General features: G+C 60.8%; 2 protein-coding genes across 2 annotated transcripts in view; one reads left to right on the plus strand and one right to left on the minus strand.

The window, feature by feature from the left end:
- Positions 1-6,567, plus strand: part of MPND (MPN domain containing) — a 27,769-nt gene extending 21,202 nt beyond the window's left edge. Inside the window, exons 3-11 of the mRNA XM_011943613.1 lie at positions 135-223; positions 414-510; positions 1,061-1,133; positions 1,210-1,286; positions 3,508-3,676; positions 3,772-3,842; positions 4,339-4,428; positions 5,664-5,756; positions 6,395-6,567. Coding sequence (XP_011799003.1) covers positions 135-223; positions 414-510; positions 1,061-1,133; positions 1,210-1,286; positions 3,508-3,676; positions 3,772-3,842; positions 4,339-4,428; positions 5,664-5,756; positions 6,395-6,481 — 846 coding nt within the window. The 3' untranslated portion in view covers positions 6,482-6,567. The remainder of the gene's footprint in view (positions 1-134; positions 224-413; positions 511-1,060; positions 1,134-1,209; positions 1,287-3,507; positions 3,677-3,771; positions 3,843-4,338; positions 4,429-5,663; positions 5,757-6,394) is intronic.
- Positions 6,568-6,845: 278 nt separating this feature from the next.
- Positions 6,846-17,101, minus strand: part of SH3GL1 (SH3-domain GRB2-like 1) — a 20,187-nt gene continuing 9,931 nt past the window's right edge. The window contains exons 2-11 of the mRNA XM_011943464.1: positions 13,288-13,356; positions 12,854-12,926; positions 11,896-12,039; positions 10,605-10,738; positions 10,247-10,405; positions 9,925-10,028; positions 9,158-9,282; positions 8,868-8,924; positions 7,154-8,334; positions 6,846-7,109 (exon numbers count right to left, since the gene is read on the minus strand). Of these exons, the coding sequence (XP_011798854.1) occupies positions 8,138-8,334; positions 8,868-8,924; positions 9,158-9,282; positions 9,925-10,028; positions 10,247-10,405; positions 10,605-10,738; positions 11,896-12,039; positions 12,854-12,926; positions 13,288-13,356 (1,062 nt within the window). The 3' untranslated portion in view covers positions 6,846-7,109; positions 7,154-8,137. The remainder of the gene's footprint in view (positions 7,110-7,153; positions 8,335-8,867; positions 8,925-9,157; positions 9,283-9,924; positions 10,029-10,246; positions 10,406-10,604; positions 10,739-11,895; positions 12,040-12,853; positions 12,927-13,287; positions 13,357-17,101) is intronic.

Consider the following 17,101-nt stretch of genomic DNA (forward strand, 5'->3'; position numbering starts at 1 on the left):
AGCCTCGACCTCCCATGGTCGAGCGATCCTCCCACTTCAGCACCAGGATTATAGGCATGCACCACCACACCCAGTGGCCACCTAGTTTGTTCCAACTTGGGCTGGGGAGGGACTGACCCTGCCTTCTTCTCCTCCCAGAGGCCACAACCCCAGGGAAGCGGGTGGACAGCAAGATCCGGGTCCCAGTCCGCTACTGCATGCTGGGCAGCCGTGACTCGGCCAGGTCAGACTCACCCCAAGCTCTGCCCGCCCCAGCTCACCTGGATCTCTTGCTGGTCTGAGGGTAGCAAGGGCAGGGGTGGGGGGTGGGACAGAGGCTCAGATCCTCAGAGCTGTGGGGTGGGGGGAGTCAGCGTGGGGGCGAGGGAAGAGCCTGGGGGTTCCTGAGACTGTGACCCTCCTGGCCCCTACAGGAACCCCCACACCCTGGTGGAAGTAACATCCTTTGCAGCCATCAACAAGTTCCAGCCGTTCAATGTGGCTGTTTCCAGCAACGTGCTGTTCCTGCTGGTGTGTGGCCCACTTGTCCAGGGGCAAGGGGTTCCCAGGCCTGGGCAGGGGCCTGGGGAGCCCAGTCGGTGGGCAGCGGGTGGGACTCCCCTGTGTATCAGCTCCATGAGAGGGACCTTGTCTGCTTTGTTTGCTACTGGTACACTGTGGGTGCTCAATAAATGTATGGAGGAGGGTGCACGGCCAGGCACGGTGGCTCACACCTATAATCCCAGCACTTTGGGAAGCTGAGGCCGTGGGTCACCTGAACTCAGGAGTTCGAGACCAGCCTGAGTAACACTGAAACCCCATCTCTACTAAACATACAAAACTTGGCTGGGCGTGGTGGTGCACGCCTGTGATCCCAGCTACCTGGGAGGCTGAGACAGAAGAATCGCTTGAACTGGGGAGGTGGAGTTTGCGGTGAGCCGAGATCGTGCCACTGCCCTCCAACCTGGGTGACAGAGCAAAACTCAAGCCTCAAAAAAAGAGAATGAGGGCACGGGCTGGCTCCAGCTTTGGGGCAGGGCCACAGTCTGAGCCAGTCTTCTGCCGTCCTTCCCTTCCCCAGGATTTCCACAGCCACCTGACGCGGAGTGAGGTCGTGGGTTACCTGGGGGGCCGCTGGGACATCAACAGCCAGAGTGGGTATCCAGGGCCAGGTGGGCAGCGGGCGTTGGGGGACCGGGGTCACGGGGTCACAGCTGCTCCTCCCCACAGTGCTGACGGTGCTCAGAGCCTTCCCTTGTCGGAGCCGGCTCGGGGATGCAGAGACTGCAGCTGCCATCGAAGAGGAGGTGAGGGGCTGCCTGGGGGGTGGCATTCTGGGGAGGGTTGGAAAGGCACATAGCTGTCCTGACAACTGCCCAGTGGCTGGCAGTGTCAACACCCAGCAAGTGTGCAGGTGAGTATGCCTGCCTCTGAGCCTGGGACCCCACGGTAAAGGGTGAAGAACACTGCTTTCTTTGTTGTTTTGTTGTTTGGGACGGAGTCTTGCTCTGTTACTGAGGCTGGAGTGCAGTGGCGCGATCTCGGCTCACTGCCACCTGCGCCTCCTGGGCTCAGGCAATTCTCCTGCCTCAGCCTCCCAAGTAGCTGAGACTACAGGTGTGCGGCACCACACTTGGCTAATTTTTTGTATTTTTAGTAGAGACAGGGTTTCACCATGTTGGTCAGGATGGTCTCCATCTCTTTACCTCATGATCTACCCACCTTGGCCTCCCAAAGAGTTGGGATTGCAGGTGTAAGCCACTGCTCCCGGCCAGGATGGTCTCAATCTCTTGACCTTGTGATCTGTCCACCTTGGCCTCCCAAAGTGCTGGGATTAAAGGTGTGAACCACTGCACGCGGCCTTTTTTTTTTTTCCTTGAGACAGTCTCGCTCTGTCGCCCAGGATGGAGTGCAGGGTGTGATCTTGGCTCACTGCAGCCTCCACTTTCTGGATTCAAGCGATTCTCCTGCTTCAGCCTCCTGAATACCTAGGATTACAGGTGTGCACCACCATGACCAGCTAGTTTTTGTATTTTTAGTTAAGACAGGGTTTCACCATGTTAGCCAGGCTGGTCTCGAACTCCTGACCTTTGGTGATCCACCTGCATCAGCCTCCCAAAGTGCTGGGATTACAGGCGTGAGCCACCACGCCCAGCCTAAGAGCACTGCTTTTGGATCTCCTAGCCCTGGTGCTGAGACCTTGCCAGCCCCCTCCCCTCTCAGAGCCTTGGTTTCCTCATCTGTAAAATGAGTGGCTTCAATGAAAGGTCATCGGATCCAGGCGCGGGGGTTCACACCTGGCATCCCATCACTTAGGGAGGCTGAGGCAGGAGGTTTGCTGGAGCCCAGGAGTTCGACACCAGCCTGGGGCCACAACAAGACCCCGTCTCTACAAAAGATAAAAAAAATTAGCCAGGTATGGTGGTATGCACCATCTATTTGAGAGGCTGAGGCAGGAGGATGGATTGAATCCGGGAGGTTGAGGCTGCAGTGGGCCGAGATGGTGCCACTGCATTCCAGCCTGGGTGACAGAGCAAGTCCCTATATCTAAAAAAATAAAAAGTGAAGGGCTGCCAATATTGAATGCTCAGTGCCAGGCCTCATCTATTCAAGGCTACTTTAAGTGCCAGCTGCTATTCTTTTTTTTTTCCTTTTTTTTTTTTTTGAGACGGAGTCTGGCTCTGTCACCCAGGCTGGAGTGCAGTGGCGGCGGCTCACTGCAAGCTCCGCCTCCCAGGTTTACGCCATTCTCCTGCCTCAGCCTCCCGAGTAGCTGGGACTACAGGCGCCCACCACCTTGCCTGGCTAGTTTTTTGTATTTTTTAGTAGAGACGGGGTTTCACCGTGTTAGCCAGGATGGTCTCGATCTCCTGACTCCCAAAGTGCTGGGATTACAGGCATGAGCCACCGTGCCCGGCCTTTTTTTCCTTTTTTTGAGACACGATCTTGCTCTGTTGCCTAGGCTGGACTTCACTGGCGTAATCACAGCTCACTGCAGCACCAACTGCCCAGGTTCGAGATCCTTCTGCCTCAGCCTCCACAGTAGCTGGGAGTACAGACACGTGCCACCACACCTGCCTAATTTTTGTATTTTTAGTAGAGAAGGGGTTTCTCCATGTTGGCCAGGCTGGTCTCAAACTCCTGACCTCAAGTGATCTGCCTGCCTCAGCCTCCCAAAGCGCTGGGGTTACAGGCATGAGCCACCATGCCCAGCCTATTTTTAACTATTTGTTGAGTGCTTACTGTGTGGTGACCATTATTCCGTAAGCTGGGCTACAGCAGTTAACAAAACGACTTTCGTGTCCTGGCTTGGTGGCAGGGTGCGTCTTTTATATTAATAGATGTACTTGTTGGCTGTCTCTCCGGCTCCCACTGGACTCAGTGGTGGTGGGGGCAGGGCCTGTCTTGGTCATCACTGTGTCCCCAGGCCTGATACACAGCAGGAGTTTATTCAGGGCTGGCCGGCCGCATGAGCTCACTAGAGCCATTCAGGCCCCTGTGCCCCCTGAGCTGTGCCTCTGTCCCCAGATCTACCAGAGCCTGTTCCTGCGGGGCCTGTCCCTGGTGGGCTGGTACCACAGCCACCCGCACAGCCCGGCGCTGCCGTCTCTGCAAGACATCGATGCGCAGATGGACTACCAGCTGCGGCTGCAGGGCTCCAGCAACGGCTTCCAGCCCTGCCTCGCCCTGCTCTGCTGTATGCCGGATGGGGCGGTGGGGGGAGCAAGGAGGGGGGACGCTGGGCCAGCCGAGCCTCCTAGGCCCAGCCCCTGTCTCCCTCTCCTCCGCCAGCCCCTTACTACTCTGGCAACCCAGGCCCCGAGTCCAAGATCTCACCTTTCTGGGTGATGCCTCCTCCTGAGGTAGGTGGGGCTGCTGGGAGAGCCTGGGGGGCCCAAGGGCACCGGGGCATTTGGGTCACAACTAGGCAGGGGCCCCTGGTTCCGGGCTCCACTGGAGAGTTGGGGCCCCAGTTTCTCTGTCTGTGAAATGGGGACATGACTGCTGCCCTGCCGAGGCTTTGGTGAGGGCCTGGGCAGGGGGCCTCCATGGGTAGCTGGCTGCTTGGCACAAAGAGGGCTCCCTTCCTGACCCAGCCTGGCTTCACTCCCCACGCCTGCCCCGAAGTCAGAGGTCAGCCCTGGGAAGTCATTTCAGGGCCCTGGCTCTCTTCGGGGCCTCTCCCGGAGGGAGGATGCTACCCTGCCTCCCTGGTCCCACCGCCAGGTGCCAATCCCGGTGCGGAGCTGGGCCGGGGTGTGCACTCTTCCATTCCCAGCCCAGGCACTACCCGTCGTCCCCAGCTGCTATGGGCTGGGGGCTAGTGAGGCTTCTCTGACTGGTCTGTGTCCCTGCCAGCAAAGGCCCAGTGACTATGGCATCCCCATGGACGTGGAGATGGCCTACGTCCAGGACAGCTTCCTGACCAATGACATCCTTCACGAGATGGTGAGCTCGCTGCGGGGCGGGCAGGCGGGGGCTGGCAGTGCACAGCTGGGCACACAAGACGGGCTGGTCTGCTTCCCACCGGTGGGCTCAGGAAGCTATGGCTGGTGGCGCCTTGGGGGGGCTTCTTCCATCACTCAGGACAGAGTCCCAGGCCCTTGCCACGGCCCCAACTTCTGCTCTCCCTCACCTCCCCACCTGCCATTCTCCAAGGCGCTGGCCTCTTCTGCCAGGCTGTCCAGTAGAGAAACCCCAGGGACTTTGGGTGGTACCTGGATGAACACTTAACAATTGTGTGTTCAATGTGCATTTAAAAACACTAAACTAAGCCAGACATAGTGGCTCACGCCTGTAATCCCAGCACTTGGGGAGGCTGAGGCGGGTGGATCACATGAGGTCAGGAGTTTGAGACTAGTCTAGCCAACATGGCGAAACCCTGTCTCTACCAAGATAGAAAAACTAGCCAGGAGTGGTGGCGGGTGCTACAGTCCCAGCTACTTGGGAAGCTGAGGCAGGAGAATCTCTTGAACCCGGGAGGTGGAGGTTGCAGTGAGCCAAGATCGCACCACTGCACCCATCTGGGCCACAGAGTGAGACCCCATCTCAAGGAAAAAACCCAATAAAACCCAAACTAGGCCAGGCGCGGTGGCTCAAGTCTGTAATCCCAGCACTTTGGGAGGCCGAGACGGGCGGATCACGAGGTCAGGAGATCGAGACCATCCTGGTTAACACAGTGAAACCCCGTCTCTACTAAAAAATACAAAAAACTAGCCGGACGAGGTGGCGGGCGCCTGTAGTCCCAGCTACTCGGGAGGCTGAGGCAGGAGAATGGCCGGAACCCGGGAGGCGGAGCTTGCAGTAAGCTGAGATCTGGCCACTGCACTCCAGCCTGGGCAACAGAGCGAGACTCTGCCTCAAAACAAAAAACAAAAAAAAAACCCAAACTAGTTCATCAAACCTGTGACCTCACAGGTGTCGCTGCTGGGGATGAGGCCGAACCAGGGGGCCATGTCAGGCCCGCGTGGTTCTGGAGAGATGGGCTCAGTGAGTGCAGGTCCAGGTGGACCTCTGGTGGCAGCCACTTGGGCAACGCTGCTGCCTCCCCGATCTCTTTGTGGTTGCTTTGTTAGTGACTGGGGTCATGTCTCGGGGCTGCCTGAGACTGGAGCCCCAGGAGAGGGGCCGGTGCACATCCGGCTGGGAGGGAGCCTGGGAGTCCATGCTCCCCTGTCCTGTAGATGCTGCTGGTGGAGTTCTACAAGGGTGCCCCTGACCTCGTGAGGCTCCAGGAACCCTGGAGCCAGGAGCACACCTACCTCGACAAGCTTAAGGTGAGCCCCAAGTCCCTGCAGACCTCCTAACGAAGCTCCAGGAGGGGCCCCCTGGGCAGCCTGAACGGTGGCAGCAACGAGCCCTGTGGGCCTCAGCGGCCCGGGACAGCCCAGCTGGCAGAGTGCACCTGACCCTGGTCACCCTGCAGCCACCCCAGCAGGGTGCAGGCCAGATTTGATTGGATTGTGGAGCTTTAAGCTCCTGCAGTGCTGGATGAGGTCCCAGCAGCGGGTTTGGGAGTGTTTCCCCTGCAGAGGGCCTAGGGGTAGTAGTTCCTGGTCTCCCTCCACCTGGCATAGAAAGGGGCTCATTCTGCTCAGCGCTCGGCTAGCTGTGGAGGCTGTGGTATCCCCATGGGTGTCTGCGACGCAGGCAGGGAGGGGCTGCGGTGGGGGCAGGATCGGGAGCGTGCAGGAAAGCTTCCCCCCTCCACACAGCACCACTGCCCCCAGGAGCCAGGCCTTCCGGTTACCCACCGCCCCACTGGGTAAGCAGCAGGCTGTGCCGCGGGACCCCAGCCCTATGCCTTGGTCTCAGGGGGGCTCACTCAGGATGCTGGACTTGGACAGTAGACTGTGAGGTGCGGGGCTGGCTAGGACCCCCGGGCGCAGCCTGAGGCCCAGCCCCCTTGTTTCAGATCTCCTTGGCCAGCAGGACGCCCAAGGACCAGAGCCTGTGCCACGTTCTGGAGCAGGTGTGCGGCATCCTTAAGCAGGGGAGCTGAGCCTCCCACCAGGGCAGGGTGGGCTCCAGTTGTCTGGAGGGTCCGGATGGGCTCAGGTAATAAAGAAATGGAAGCAGCAGCCAGCCATGCGGGTCTCCCCAAGGCTGGGGTGAGGGTGGCTGGGTGCCCAGGCTGGTACCATCACCCCTGCTTCCTCACTTCCAGGGCAGGGCATTAAACTCCAGGGCACCCCTCAGCCCCTGCACCTGGGAACTGGCACAAAAGCCTCAGGCCCTGTCCCACCTGCCTTGAGCACCTGGGGTGCCGGGGGGACCTCTTGGGGTGTGTGTGGCTGTGGGGAGCCTGCCCCTCGGGAAGGCGGTGGGTGGCAGGCCCACCCCTGCACCAAGATGAGGCAAGGGGCTGTAGAAAGAGACATTTAATACTTCTGTTTACAAAATTCAGGTGTACATTTCAGTTTGCTCTGGACCGTGCCCAGGGCTGTGTGCTCACCTCTGCCGGGTGTCTGTGCCCCTCATGTACTTCTGACGAGGGGGGGTGCAGGGCAGAGCCTGGGGTCCAGAGGCTTCACTGGGCCACAGGGGGAGGGGAATGTGAATGTGGCCTGGCCCAGAGGAGCCCCTATTTCATCAATTTTGGATTGGGCAACAGGAAGCAGATGTTGGGGCTACAGACCTGCTGATCTGGGCAGGGGTCTGGGGACCCTGGGGCTGCCTGTGTTGGTCTAAAGGAGATGGTCGGGGCCACTTCCCACAGGGTGGGGTGGCAGTGGCTTGGCAAGGGGAGGCCTGGCCACCAGGGACTGGAACATTCGCTCACTGGAGCCTTTGTGCTTGGCCCTTGGTAGCACAGCTGTGGCTGGGGCTGTGGTCCCGTGCGAGGTGTGCTGGGGGTGTGTGTGGGTGGCTGGTGATGGCAGCTTGTGCCAGAGTGACACAGGCCTCCATGGGCCTGGCTGGGGGCAGTTAAAAAGCTGAAAAGAAAAGGTACTTGGCTTTGTAAGGGTGGGGCATGGGAGGCAGTGCCCTGCAGGAGACCATGTTCTCTGTCCTTGGGCAGATCCCAGCTGGCCTCTGTCCCTGGGCTGCAAGCTGACAGCAGGCCGGGGAGGCGGTGAGGCCCTCTGCCCTGGCCTTGGGGAGAAGGAGTGCATGTGTGAGGCGGAAGTGCAGTGGCCCTGGGGTAGGGCCAGGGCCCATCGCCAGCACCAGGCTGGGAGGGGATTTAAAACCAGGGTCCTGTCTCTGAGCCACCCCACGGGGATGCTCGATCCCATCCTGTTAAGGCTGTGGGACTCGAGGGTAGGCAGTGGGCCGGGCCCCCATGGGGTCAGGATGGAGGTGGGGGCTGCCCTGGAGGAACATTAGTGTTTCTGAGAGCACCTTAGTGTTGCCCCGCCTGGGCCAGCTGGGCGAGGAGTTGGGGAGCGGGGAGGAGGCCAGCGCCATGGAGTGGGGAAGGCAGCCGTCACCGTTGGGGGTCAGCGCTAGTGTAAACAGGCATCCCCACCCACCCAGATAAGCCCCCTCACCCAAGTGTGGGGCCCTGCTAAGGGAGTACCTCGAGGGCCGGGGCCCAGGTGGCACCAGCAGGCTCAGACACTGCCCTGGCATCAGGGGCTCCGTGGAATGCAGGAGACCCAGCAAAGGGTGCCAGCCAGTGTGGACGGAGGGGTGGGGCAGAGGCGCCGGCGAGTCACTGCGGCAGGGGCACAAGCACCTCCACGTAGCTGAGCGGGAAGAAGCCCGACTGGCCGTCCAGCATGCCCTCGTACCAGTTCTCGTCAATCTGGTTGGTCAGTGTGATGACGTCGCCCTCACGGAAGCCCAGCTCCCCGTCGTTCTCTGGCTCGAAGTCGTACAGCGCCTTGCAGCTTGGCTGGTCCAGGGGCACTGGGGGAGGGAGCAGGCTGTGGGGATGGCACCTAGGGCTGGGGCTGCTACACCTCACCCCGCCCAGTCTGGGGTCTCAGAGCTGCTGTGACCTGGAGCCTGTGAGTGGGCAGAGGCCTCCCTCTGTCCTGCCTGGGCCACCCCCTGCCCCTGCCATTTCTTCTGGGGTCTGGCCCCTACTGCCACCCAGGAGGGAGGATGGGAGAAGCTTGGTAAGTGGTCACCAAAGCTACTCCTGGGAGGTGCTGGGGACACCCAGTGCTGCTGCAGTGACAAGAAATGACCAGATGCCCTCAGCCCTTGCAGCCACCACATAGCCTAGAGCTGGGCTAGCGCCCTTGGCAATCCCTCATTGACACAGTGAGGCTGAGACCCAGAGGCGTGGCATCTCACAGGCTGTGGGGCCTGTGCCCCCCGCTGCTGTCCGAGCCTGGCTCCTCCCTGCTTGAGATGGACAGAGGAGGAGGAGAAACACCCTCCCCGAATGGCCGAGAAGGCAGCACTGAGGTCAAGGCGGGCCTGGGAACACTCACGCATGCTCCGGCTAGGGGTTCGGATGGGCTTGTCGGAAGATCGGAAAGACGATGAAGCTAAACACAAGCAAGACGAGGGGATTGTGGGCTCAAGACCATCGGGCAGGGCCCCTTCTGCAGAGGACTGGGACCAGCCCTTCCCATCTGCCTTGGTGGTCCAGATGGAGCAGGGCTGAGAGCTGCACCCAGGGGTCTGGGGTCTGGCACTCAGAGACCCAGGACGAGGCCAGCCCTCAGCCACTCCCACCCACTGGCATGTGCCTCCAGAAGATGGCTCCATGTCCCGTTACCTGCGATCTTGGGGGCTGTGGTGCAGGGGAAGCCCCCGTTGGACTGCTCAGGCTCTCCGAGGTCAAAGGGCTCCCGGGGCTTGGGCTTATACTCCCGCCTGGGGCGTGAGGAAGCTTCCCGCATCCTGTGAAGGGAGAGGTGTGAGTGGCCCGAGCCCGTGAGTGTCACAGCTGAGGCAGCCCCACCCTTGTATTTATGCTGCTGCCTAGTAACCTAGCCTGGGACTGCAAGAGGAGGCTGTCAGTGGGGTCGTGACACATGGACCCTGGGACACAGCTAGACTGGGATGTCTACCCAGAGGGCCTCCAGCCTGGACCCCCACCTTGGAGGCATCTCAGAGACTGCCAAGCAGATGGGTCCTGCCACGGCCTCTACCTACAACACCCCCAGTTGCATCCCCCTGCCTCCACCCCCCATTCCCTACCACAGCCGGTGCCCGACACACGCCTAGGCCCCCAAAGCAGGTCTGGCCTCTGTGTTCAGGGAAGGGAGCCTGGGTGTTCCTGTGGCAGCAGAAAGTGCAGCCAGGGAAGGAACAGGCACATGGTTAGGAGTTGCCAGGGCCTGCATCTGAGGCAGGGCTTGGTGTTGACTCAGAGTTGTCACAGCCCCAGCTCTTCCTCCTCCAACCTTGTGGCCCCCCAGGCCATTCCACTCGGTCCCCAGGAAGAATCCAGGATGCTGCTCTGCCATGCCATGCGCTCACCCCAGAGCGAGGTGTGCTGCCCACGCACACTGGCAGAGGCCCATGGTAGCCCAGGCTCACCTGCGCTTGAGCTTCTCGGCCAGCTCGTCCAGGATCTGCACGGCCTGCCGGTGGTAGTCCAGCTGTGCGTCCACCAGGGCCGAGAGCTGACTCACCTGCTCGATCTGTGGGGACAACAGGGCTCAGGGGCTCCTGCCAGCACCACTGTCCTGTGCCTTCCCTGACTCACGAGGTGAAGCCACAGGAGGCAAGGGGGCCGAAAGGGGACAGGGGACGGGGGCCTGCACCCTCAACCTCCCCTGCTGCAGAGGCCAGGTCACTGCCACCTCCGGCCTCCCAAGGGAATGGGGCTTGTCAGGACGTGGTACCCCCAGCTACTCACGTCGGTCTCCAGGAGGTTGTGCATGCTGGTTTCTGCCACCTCCTTGGACTCCTCGAACTTCTCCAGTGCCTGGCGTAGCTCCTCATCAGGGATCTTGCCCTGCCGCTTCTTCTTGTAGTCAAAGTCCAGGCGGCGGCCCTCCAGCTTCTTCAGGTGGTGCTGGAGACAGTGGGGGACATGGGTCAGAGCAGCAGCGGCCGGAGACCCGCCCCCATGCATGGCCCTGACCCACTGTCCCTGCACCACTGGGGATCCCGCCTGCCAGAGACCCAGAGGGCAGTGCCAGGAGTGGCAGGAATGGGGCTGCCCCATCCAGCAGGGGGAAGGGATAGGCCCCAGGCTGGCGCAGCAGCAGCACCTGGATCTCCTTCAGGTCTTTCTCACACAGGTTCTGGAGGGGGTCAATGAAGTTCTGCTTGACCTCTATGTCCAGGGAGTCCTTCACTTCTGCCAGGCGCTTCATGGATTCACCGGCATCCAGCAATGCGTCGCCTGTGGAGAAGCCGGGCCTGAGACCACTGCACCGAGACACTCCTCAGCCTTTGTTTTTGAAACAAGGTTTCGCAGGCTGGAACACAGTGGCGCTATCCCAGCTCACTGCAGCCTCGAACTGGGCTCAAGCCATGCTGGCATCTCAGCCTCCCAAGTAGCTGGGGCCACAGGCGTGCACCACCACATCGGATCCTTTCCAACTTCTTTTTTTGAGACGAAGTCTCGCTGTGGCCCAGGCTGGGGTGCAGTGGTGCAATCTCTGCTCACTTAAACCTCTGCCTCCCAGGTTCAAGTGATTCTCCTGTCTCAGCCTCCTGAGTAGGTGGGATTACAGGTGCACGCCATCACACCCAGGTAATTTTTGTATTTTTAGTAGAGACGAGGTTTCACCATATTGACCAGGCTAGTCTCCAACTCCTGACCTCGTGATCTGCCCACCTCGGCCTCCCAAAGTTCTGGGATTACAGGCGTGAGTCACCATGCCCAGCCTTTTTTTTCCTTTTTTTTTCTTTTAGATGGAGTTTAGCTCTTGTCGCCCAGGCTGGGGTGCAATGGCACAATCTGGGCTACTGCAACTTCCACCTCCTGGGTTCAAGTGATTCTCCTGCCTCAGCCTCCTGAGTAGCTGGGGTTACAGGCATGTGCTACCACACCCGGCTAATTATATCTTTTATATATGTATATGTTTTTTTAGTAGAGACAGGGTGGGGTTTCTCTATATTGGTCAGGCTGGTCTCGAATTCCCAACCTCAGGTGATCCACCTGCCTCGGCCTCCCAGAGTATTGGGATTACAGGCGTGAGTCACTGCACTCAGCCCCATCCCAACTTATAACAGCCCCCGCACTCCAGGCCAAGGGCCTGGAAACTGGAACTCAGAACAAAACAAAGGATCCTAAAATCCCAATCAATACTGGATGTTAAACCAGCCCCCTCCCCAAGCTCCTAAAAGGGCCTAGGTTTGTCCTTAACAGGCTGAAGATGGTGGAAGGATAGATGCTGGGCGGGGGTGGGGTGGGGGGTGGTTCCAGGCCCTGGGGAACCAGCTGGCTTGAGGTGGGGAAGGTCTGGAGCTACAGGAAGGGGCCCCATCGGCTGGACCTGGACCTGCACCTGCCCTGCCTGTGTTGAGGCGTGGCCTCCAGAGAGCACCACTCACCAAAGTTGGACTCGCCGCCCAGCTCCTTCCCGTGGCGGATCATGCACTCGCCCAGGAGCCCCTCCGACTGTGGGTAGCCGGGGTTCTTCACCTGGCCCCGGATCTTGGACACCGTGTTGAGCATGGTCAGCTTAGCCCGCGAGGCTGGGAAAGGATGGCCAGGTGGGTGTGGGCTGCGAGGCCTGCACTCCTCTGCCCCGGCGGGCTGCAGCCCCCACATCCCCTGCGCCACCTTTGCCTCCCGTGCCTGTGGACAGTCCAGGCCACACAAAGCACAGCGGAGTTCCCAGAGGGTCCCTTCCCTGCTCCCTCACTAGCCTCGAAGGAACTGGCAGCGGGTGGAGAGACGACCAAGCTCCTCAGGGGGCAACACATCCTCCTTCCAAGGGCTGTTCCTCTTGGAACGTGGCTATACCTCTCATCTGGGGGGTCCCAGGGAGGAGGCACAGTAGTGATATGCAGTGGGGGTGGTGAGGAGCCGTGTCCCTTCTGCTGCCCGCTCCTGGCAGGGCCTGAGTGGACGCTGCTGGGTGTGCGTCTGCCCCCGTCCATGGCCGCCTATGGAGCCAGTTTTGGGTTTTCCTTGGGGAAAGGTCCGTCTCTCGGCCAGGGAGACCCATCCCAGGGGCACTGGGTGAGGGGGCGGCCAATACAAATGGGTCCCACAAGTGAGCTGGGAGAGAGGCTCCCTGCCAGGACTGCTGGCTAGAAGAGGGGTTTAAGGCTGGACGGCCTCGAGGAACCAGTCGGCATAAGAGTGAAGTCAACAGAGGGACTGAGCTGCTGGCTGAGGTGGAAAGGCAGCATGCGGCGCCAAGGATGGTCTCTGCACCCCTGGATCCAGCTGTGCTTGAAGCCTGCCCCCCATGAGCCTGGTGGTTCTGTCATCTCCTACGTTCCCTCTGACTAACGAGCCAGAGGGCCTGGGGCAGGCCCTGGCAGTGGCTGGAGCACCCACCTGGGTTGGGCTGCAGGTATTCGATGGTCCTGGCCAGCACTTCTGTCACCGCTTTGCTGGTGACATCCACCTTCTGTGGAGAGAAGCAGCATGTAAGCCTCCACAGCCACTGGGGGCCCAAGGCGCCCAAGGCACACAACGCCCCCACTGCTGCACCGCCTCCTGCCGTAGGAGCCCATACCAGGACCCCCCAACCCTCTCTCCATGTCTTCAGCTCAGCCATGTCCCCACAGCTGCCTGCCCAGGGCAGGGGAGAGAGCTGGTGCCCGTCAAGTCCAGCTGACGAGGCCCCCACACCACCCCAGCTCTCCACGCCTGCAGGGCCCCATGAGTCCAGACCCAGGCTCGTCACGGTTGGCCGCCTCCACTATGCCCTGCAGAGGTCAGGCCCCGGCAGCGCCGCCACCACACAGAGCATGCAGTTTCTTCCTCACCTTCTCCATCTCTTTGAAGTCATCGTCCAGCTTGGTCCCCTCGGCCCCTCCGACCTTCTCACTGACCAGCTAGAGGGCAGAAGAGGTGAAACGCTGTGAGCCCAGGGGGAGGAGGAAGAAGAGCACAGGGGGCCCTGGGCCGCCTTCCAGCCACATCGCATCCACAGCCAGAGGCAGTAGGCCGAGTGATCAGGACACACACCGCGGGCACTGCTGTGGGCACCCCAGGGCCACACACTGCCTGCGGAGCAGGATGGGCCTGCAAGATGGTGAGGGCGGGGGTAGCCTGCCCGCCTGTGTGTGTCCCGACTGCCACTCACACTGCCACTCACATGCCCACTGGGGACCCTGCCACAGTAGACCCCATCTCGGCCACGGTGGAGTCCAGAACCTCAGCCTGGGAACACATGGCTCAGAAGACACTGCTTCTAGAAGCGCCTACACAAACATCCCCACAGATAGCAATGTGGGGATTTGCCCCCATCCTTGAGTATTTGTGGTCTACTTAAAAAAAAAAAAAACTCCTGCCAGCTTGGTTGGGAGAGGCAGCAGGAGCTGACAGTTACGAGCAGAGGTGCAGGCAGCCGGGCAGGGAGGCCACCACTCTCCTGTGCTCTGGTGCCCGTGTCTGCAGGATGGGACAGCCCGGCCCCTGCCCCACGTGGACACTGAGTTTCACAAGGCAGTCGACACAGGCCTGGCACACCTCAGTCCTCATGGCTCTCAGCTACGGTGAAAGCAATGACAATGACAGGCACTTACAGCATCTCTTTCCTCGTGTGGTGGGAAGGCAGAAGCAGGCACTGAATTCCCAAACCACTCCCTCTGACAGCGCCTGGGATGCGAAGAACAGCCCTGAAATGTCCCATGGAACGTGGCGGGAGCCCCTGAACCCCAGTACCGCTGTCAGAGCACAGGCACTGCTTTCTTCATCCCAGGCATCCCATGTGTGCCTGGCGCCAAGGGAGAGGGTCAGTGTGAGGCCCTTCCCAGCACACAGCACTTCATGAAGAGCCGAGTGGCTGCTGGGCCCTGCCATAAATGGAGGTTCCCAGAGGGAGGCCACCTGAGGTCACACGCTTGGCCCTGCCCTCTGGAGGCCAAGTGTCACAGGGTGTGCCATCTCTGAAGTCATCGGCAAATTTAACGTCCCGGGTCTGATCACTTGTGTGAAGATGTGCACACATGGCCCGGGCAGGAGAGGGAGGTGTTGTGTGCCGTGGACTGGTCAGTGTTGACAGGGGTCATGGCCTGTGCCCCTGGACCGGGCAACCACGGTGCTCTCCAGGTCCAGGTTGGTGCTTGCCTGCCCTGGGCTGTCACAAGATGTTGCCAAGTGATGTCATGAGTGTCCCTGTGGTGCCACATTGCGTTGGCTGTGTGGGGCTGGGGGGTGTCCAGCAGGGCAGTCAGGAGTTCAGGACCCAAGAGCAGGAAGTGGGGGGCGGGAGAAGCCTGAACCTGGGGCTTTGCCCATGCCAGGCACCTGATGTACCCTCCAGCCCATGCCTGGAGGTCACAGCCCAGGGCACCATGAGTGCAAATGCCCCCAACCCCAAGCTCTGCAAAAGGTAGCCTGCCCAGAGTACACTGCTCGTCTTGTGTCCTGGCATCCTGCCCAAAAAGACAGCAGCCCCTTTCCTAAGGAATTCCCGGCCCTCCTCCAAGGCTTGTCTCTGGAAGCCCCCACACCACGGGACTGTCCTCACCCACGCATCGGGACCCTTTCTGTCCACCTGCCTTCATGTGCACCGGGCATTCAGTGAACACAGGACCTCCAGGCCCCACGCCTCTGACCCCTGTCACTTTCCTGAGTTGGTGGCTCTCAACTCAGCCACACACCACCTTGGAAGCTTCTTAAAAACCCCTTTGTCACACCCACCCCAGGAGGGCTGGACTCTGGCACAGGTGAAAGGCAGGAAATGGCCGTTGCAGGGGAGGAGAGTGGGGCTGCCTCCATTTCTGCTGAAGGCAGGAGGAGGAAGGAGCCCGCCCTCCCTAGGTGTTTTTGGGGCGTTCCACTCTATTTCCTGGGACAGTTTCACTTCTTGTGATTGTGGCGAGAGAGGGCGTGCTCAGAGCCAGCGGCTGCCGGAGAGGAAAATGAGTGGCTGCTGTGAGACTGGACTCTTCTGGGAAGCCGGGAGGAGAACTGAAGCCAGCGGGCCGCGAAACCGCATCTTCTGGGCCGAGGCCACCCCGGCCCCATGACCTGCCCAGGCAGGACCCGGTGTGCAGGCTGGCAGGAGTGGCTCATCAGGGCCCTTCCCCAGCCCCCTGCCTCACGTAGGGCAGGAGCAGAGGCCCTGCGGGCCGGGATCACATCCTGCCTCTGAGGGGAGGGGCTGGGGACCCGCCATGGCACCAAAGACCCACCTGGTGGCCTCTGGCTCTGGTCCTGGCCCCGCCTGCCCATCTCACCTGGGAATCCAGGACCCTGCCTTCCTGAGTCCCAGAACGACTTCCTGAACCCCCACAACCACCTGACTCCTCGCACCCCTGACACCCAGGAGGCTGTGTCCTAACTACCCAGGTCCCTCTGCTCAGCTCCAGCTAAGTCCCTTGTGGTGACTGACATTCCCCCACGGGCCAGGCACTGGGCAGGGCACACGACCCTGTAAGGTCCCTTCTCTCCAAGGCTCACAAACTAGAAACCGGCACAGACGGACACAGGGATGAGTGGCCACAAGGGAAACACGGGAAAAGCAAGGCAGCCAGGCCAGTGCAGCGCCAGCCATAAGCGCGGAAACCAAGTGTGGGCTCCTGCCCGTCGGCGCCCTACTCACTGCGGCCTCCACACCAGCACTGCTGAGCACGGAGGGGACCGAGAGTCTGTGGCAGAGCCGGGCGCCACAGGGAGGCTCAGCAGAGAGCGCCTCTGGGCTCGCTGTCTGGAGTGGACGTTCCTAACCCTGGTGCCATCTACCAGGCAAGAGCTGCCTGTTGTGGGGCACCCAGCCCCGATGCCCCCACATCAGAGACCCTGCCGGCGAGGAGGGAGGACCGAGGCCATGGTCCCAGCAGTCCAGTCCTGCCAAGGGAGACTCTGCAGAGACCACTCTCCACTGACTGAGCCTGTATCAGGGTGGCAGGGTGGGTGGGGGACCCCTCCCCACTGCCCCAAGGGCCCCACCTGGACGAGGTCAGAGTACCCCAAGTGAAGAGCTGCAGGCCCCACAAGGGCTGCCATCCTCAGAGCGACACCAGCGCCTCCTCTCACCAGTCCTGGAACAAATATAGGCCGGGCCCAAGAGAGAAGACTGCCTCTGCTTCAGATGCTGGCCTCCCACAGGGGCTGTGACACGTCCCCACCTGGGGCAGGGGGAAGTGAGGTTTGGCCAACCCTGCCAGGTGAGGACCCGGGCTGAGAAGTCACCATGGGAGAGGCCCCGGCTCAGTCAAGCCTGGCAGTGGCTTCTGGGAAGGAACCCACTGTTGCCTGCCAGACACTTCCCCAGGGCTTGGCCAGACTGGCTCGTAGTCTTTCAGATCTGCCCAGAGGCGCCCAGTGGAGACACTCCGTGCTCACGCATCCCACCTGCAGCCACCACCTGCACGCCCTCATGCATTTTCTGCCTGACCCTGACTGTCACCTGTGAGCCAGGCACCTGGGAAATGACAGAGCTGGACACGAAGAAGGGGTTTTGCCCCAGAGCATGGGACTCCTGTGCCCCTGGGAGAAGGGGCTATTCCTTTGAAGCCTGGCATTCATTAAGAGTTTAGACCTGGGCTGGGCGCGGTGGCTCAAGCCTGTAATCCCAGCACTTTGGGAGGCCGAGACGGGCGGATCACGAGGTCAGGAGATCGAGACCAT

The sequence above is a fragment of the Colobus angolensis genome, unplaced genomic scaffold, assembly GCF_000951035.1.
Source record: "Colobus angolensis palliatus isolate OR3802 unplaced genomic scaffold, Cang.pa_1.0 Scaffold22, whole genome shotgun sequence".
Taxonomy (NCBI): Eukaryota; Metazoa; Chordata; class Mammalia; order Primates; family Cercopithecidae; genus Colobus; species Colobus angolensis.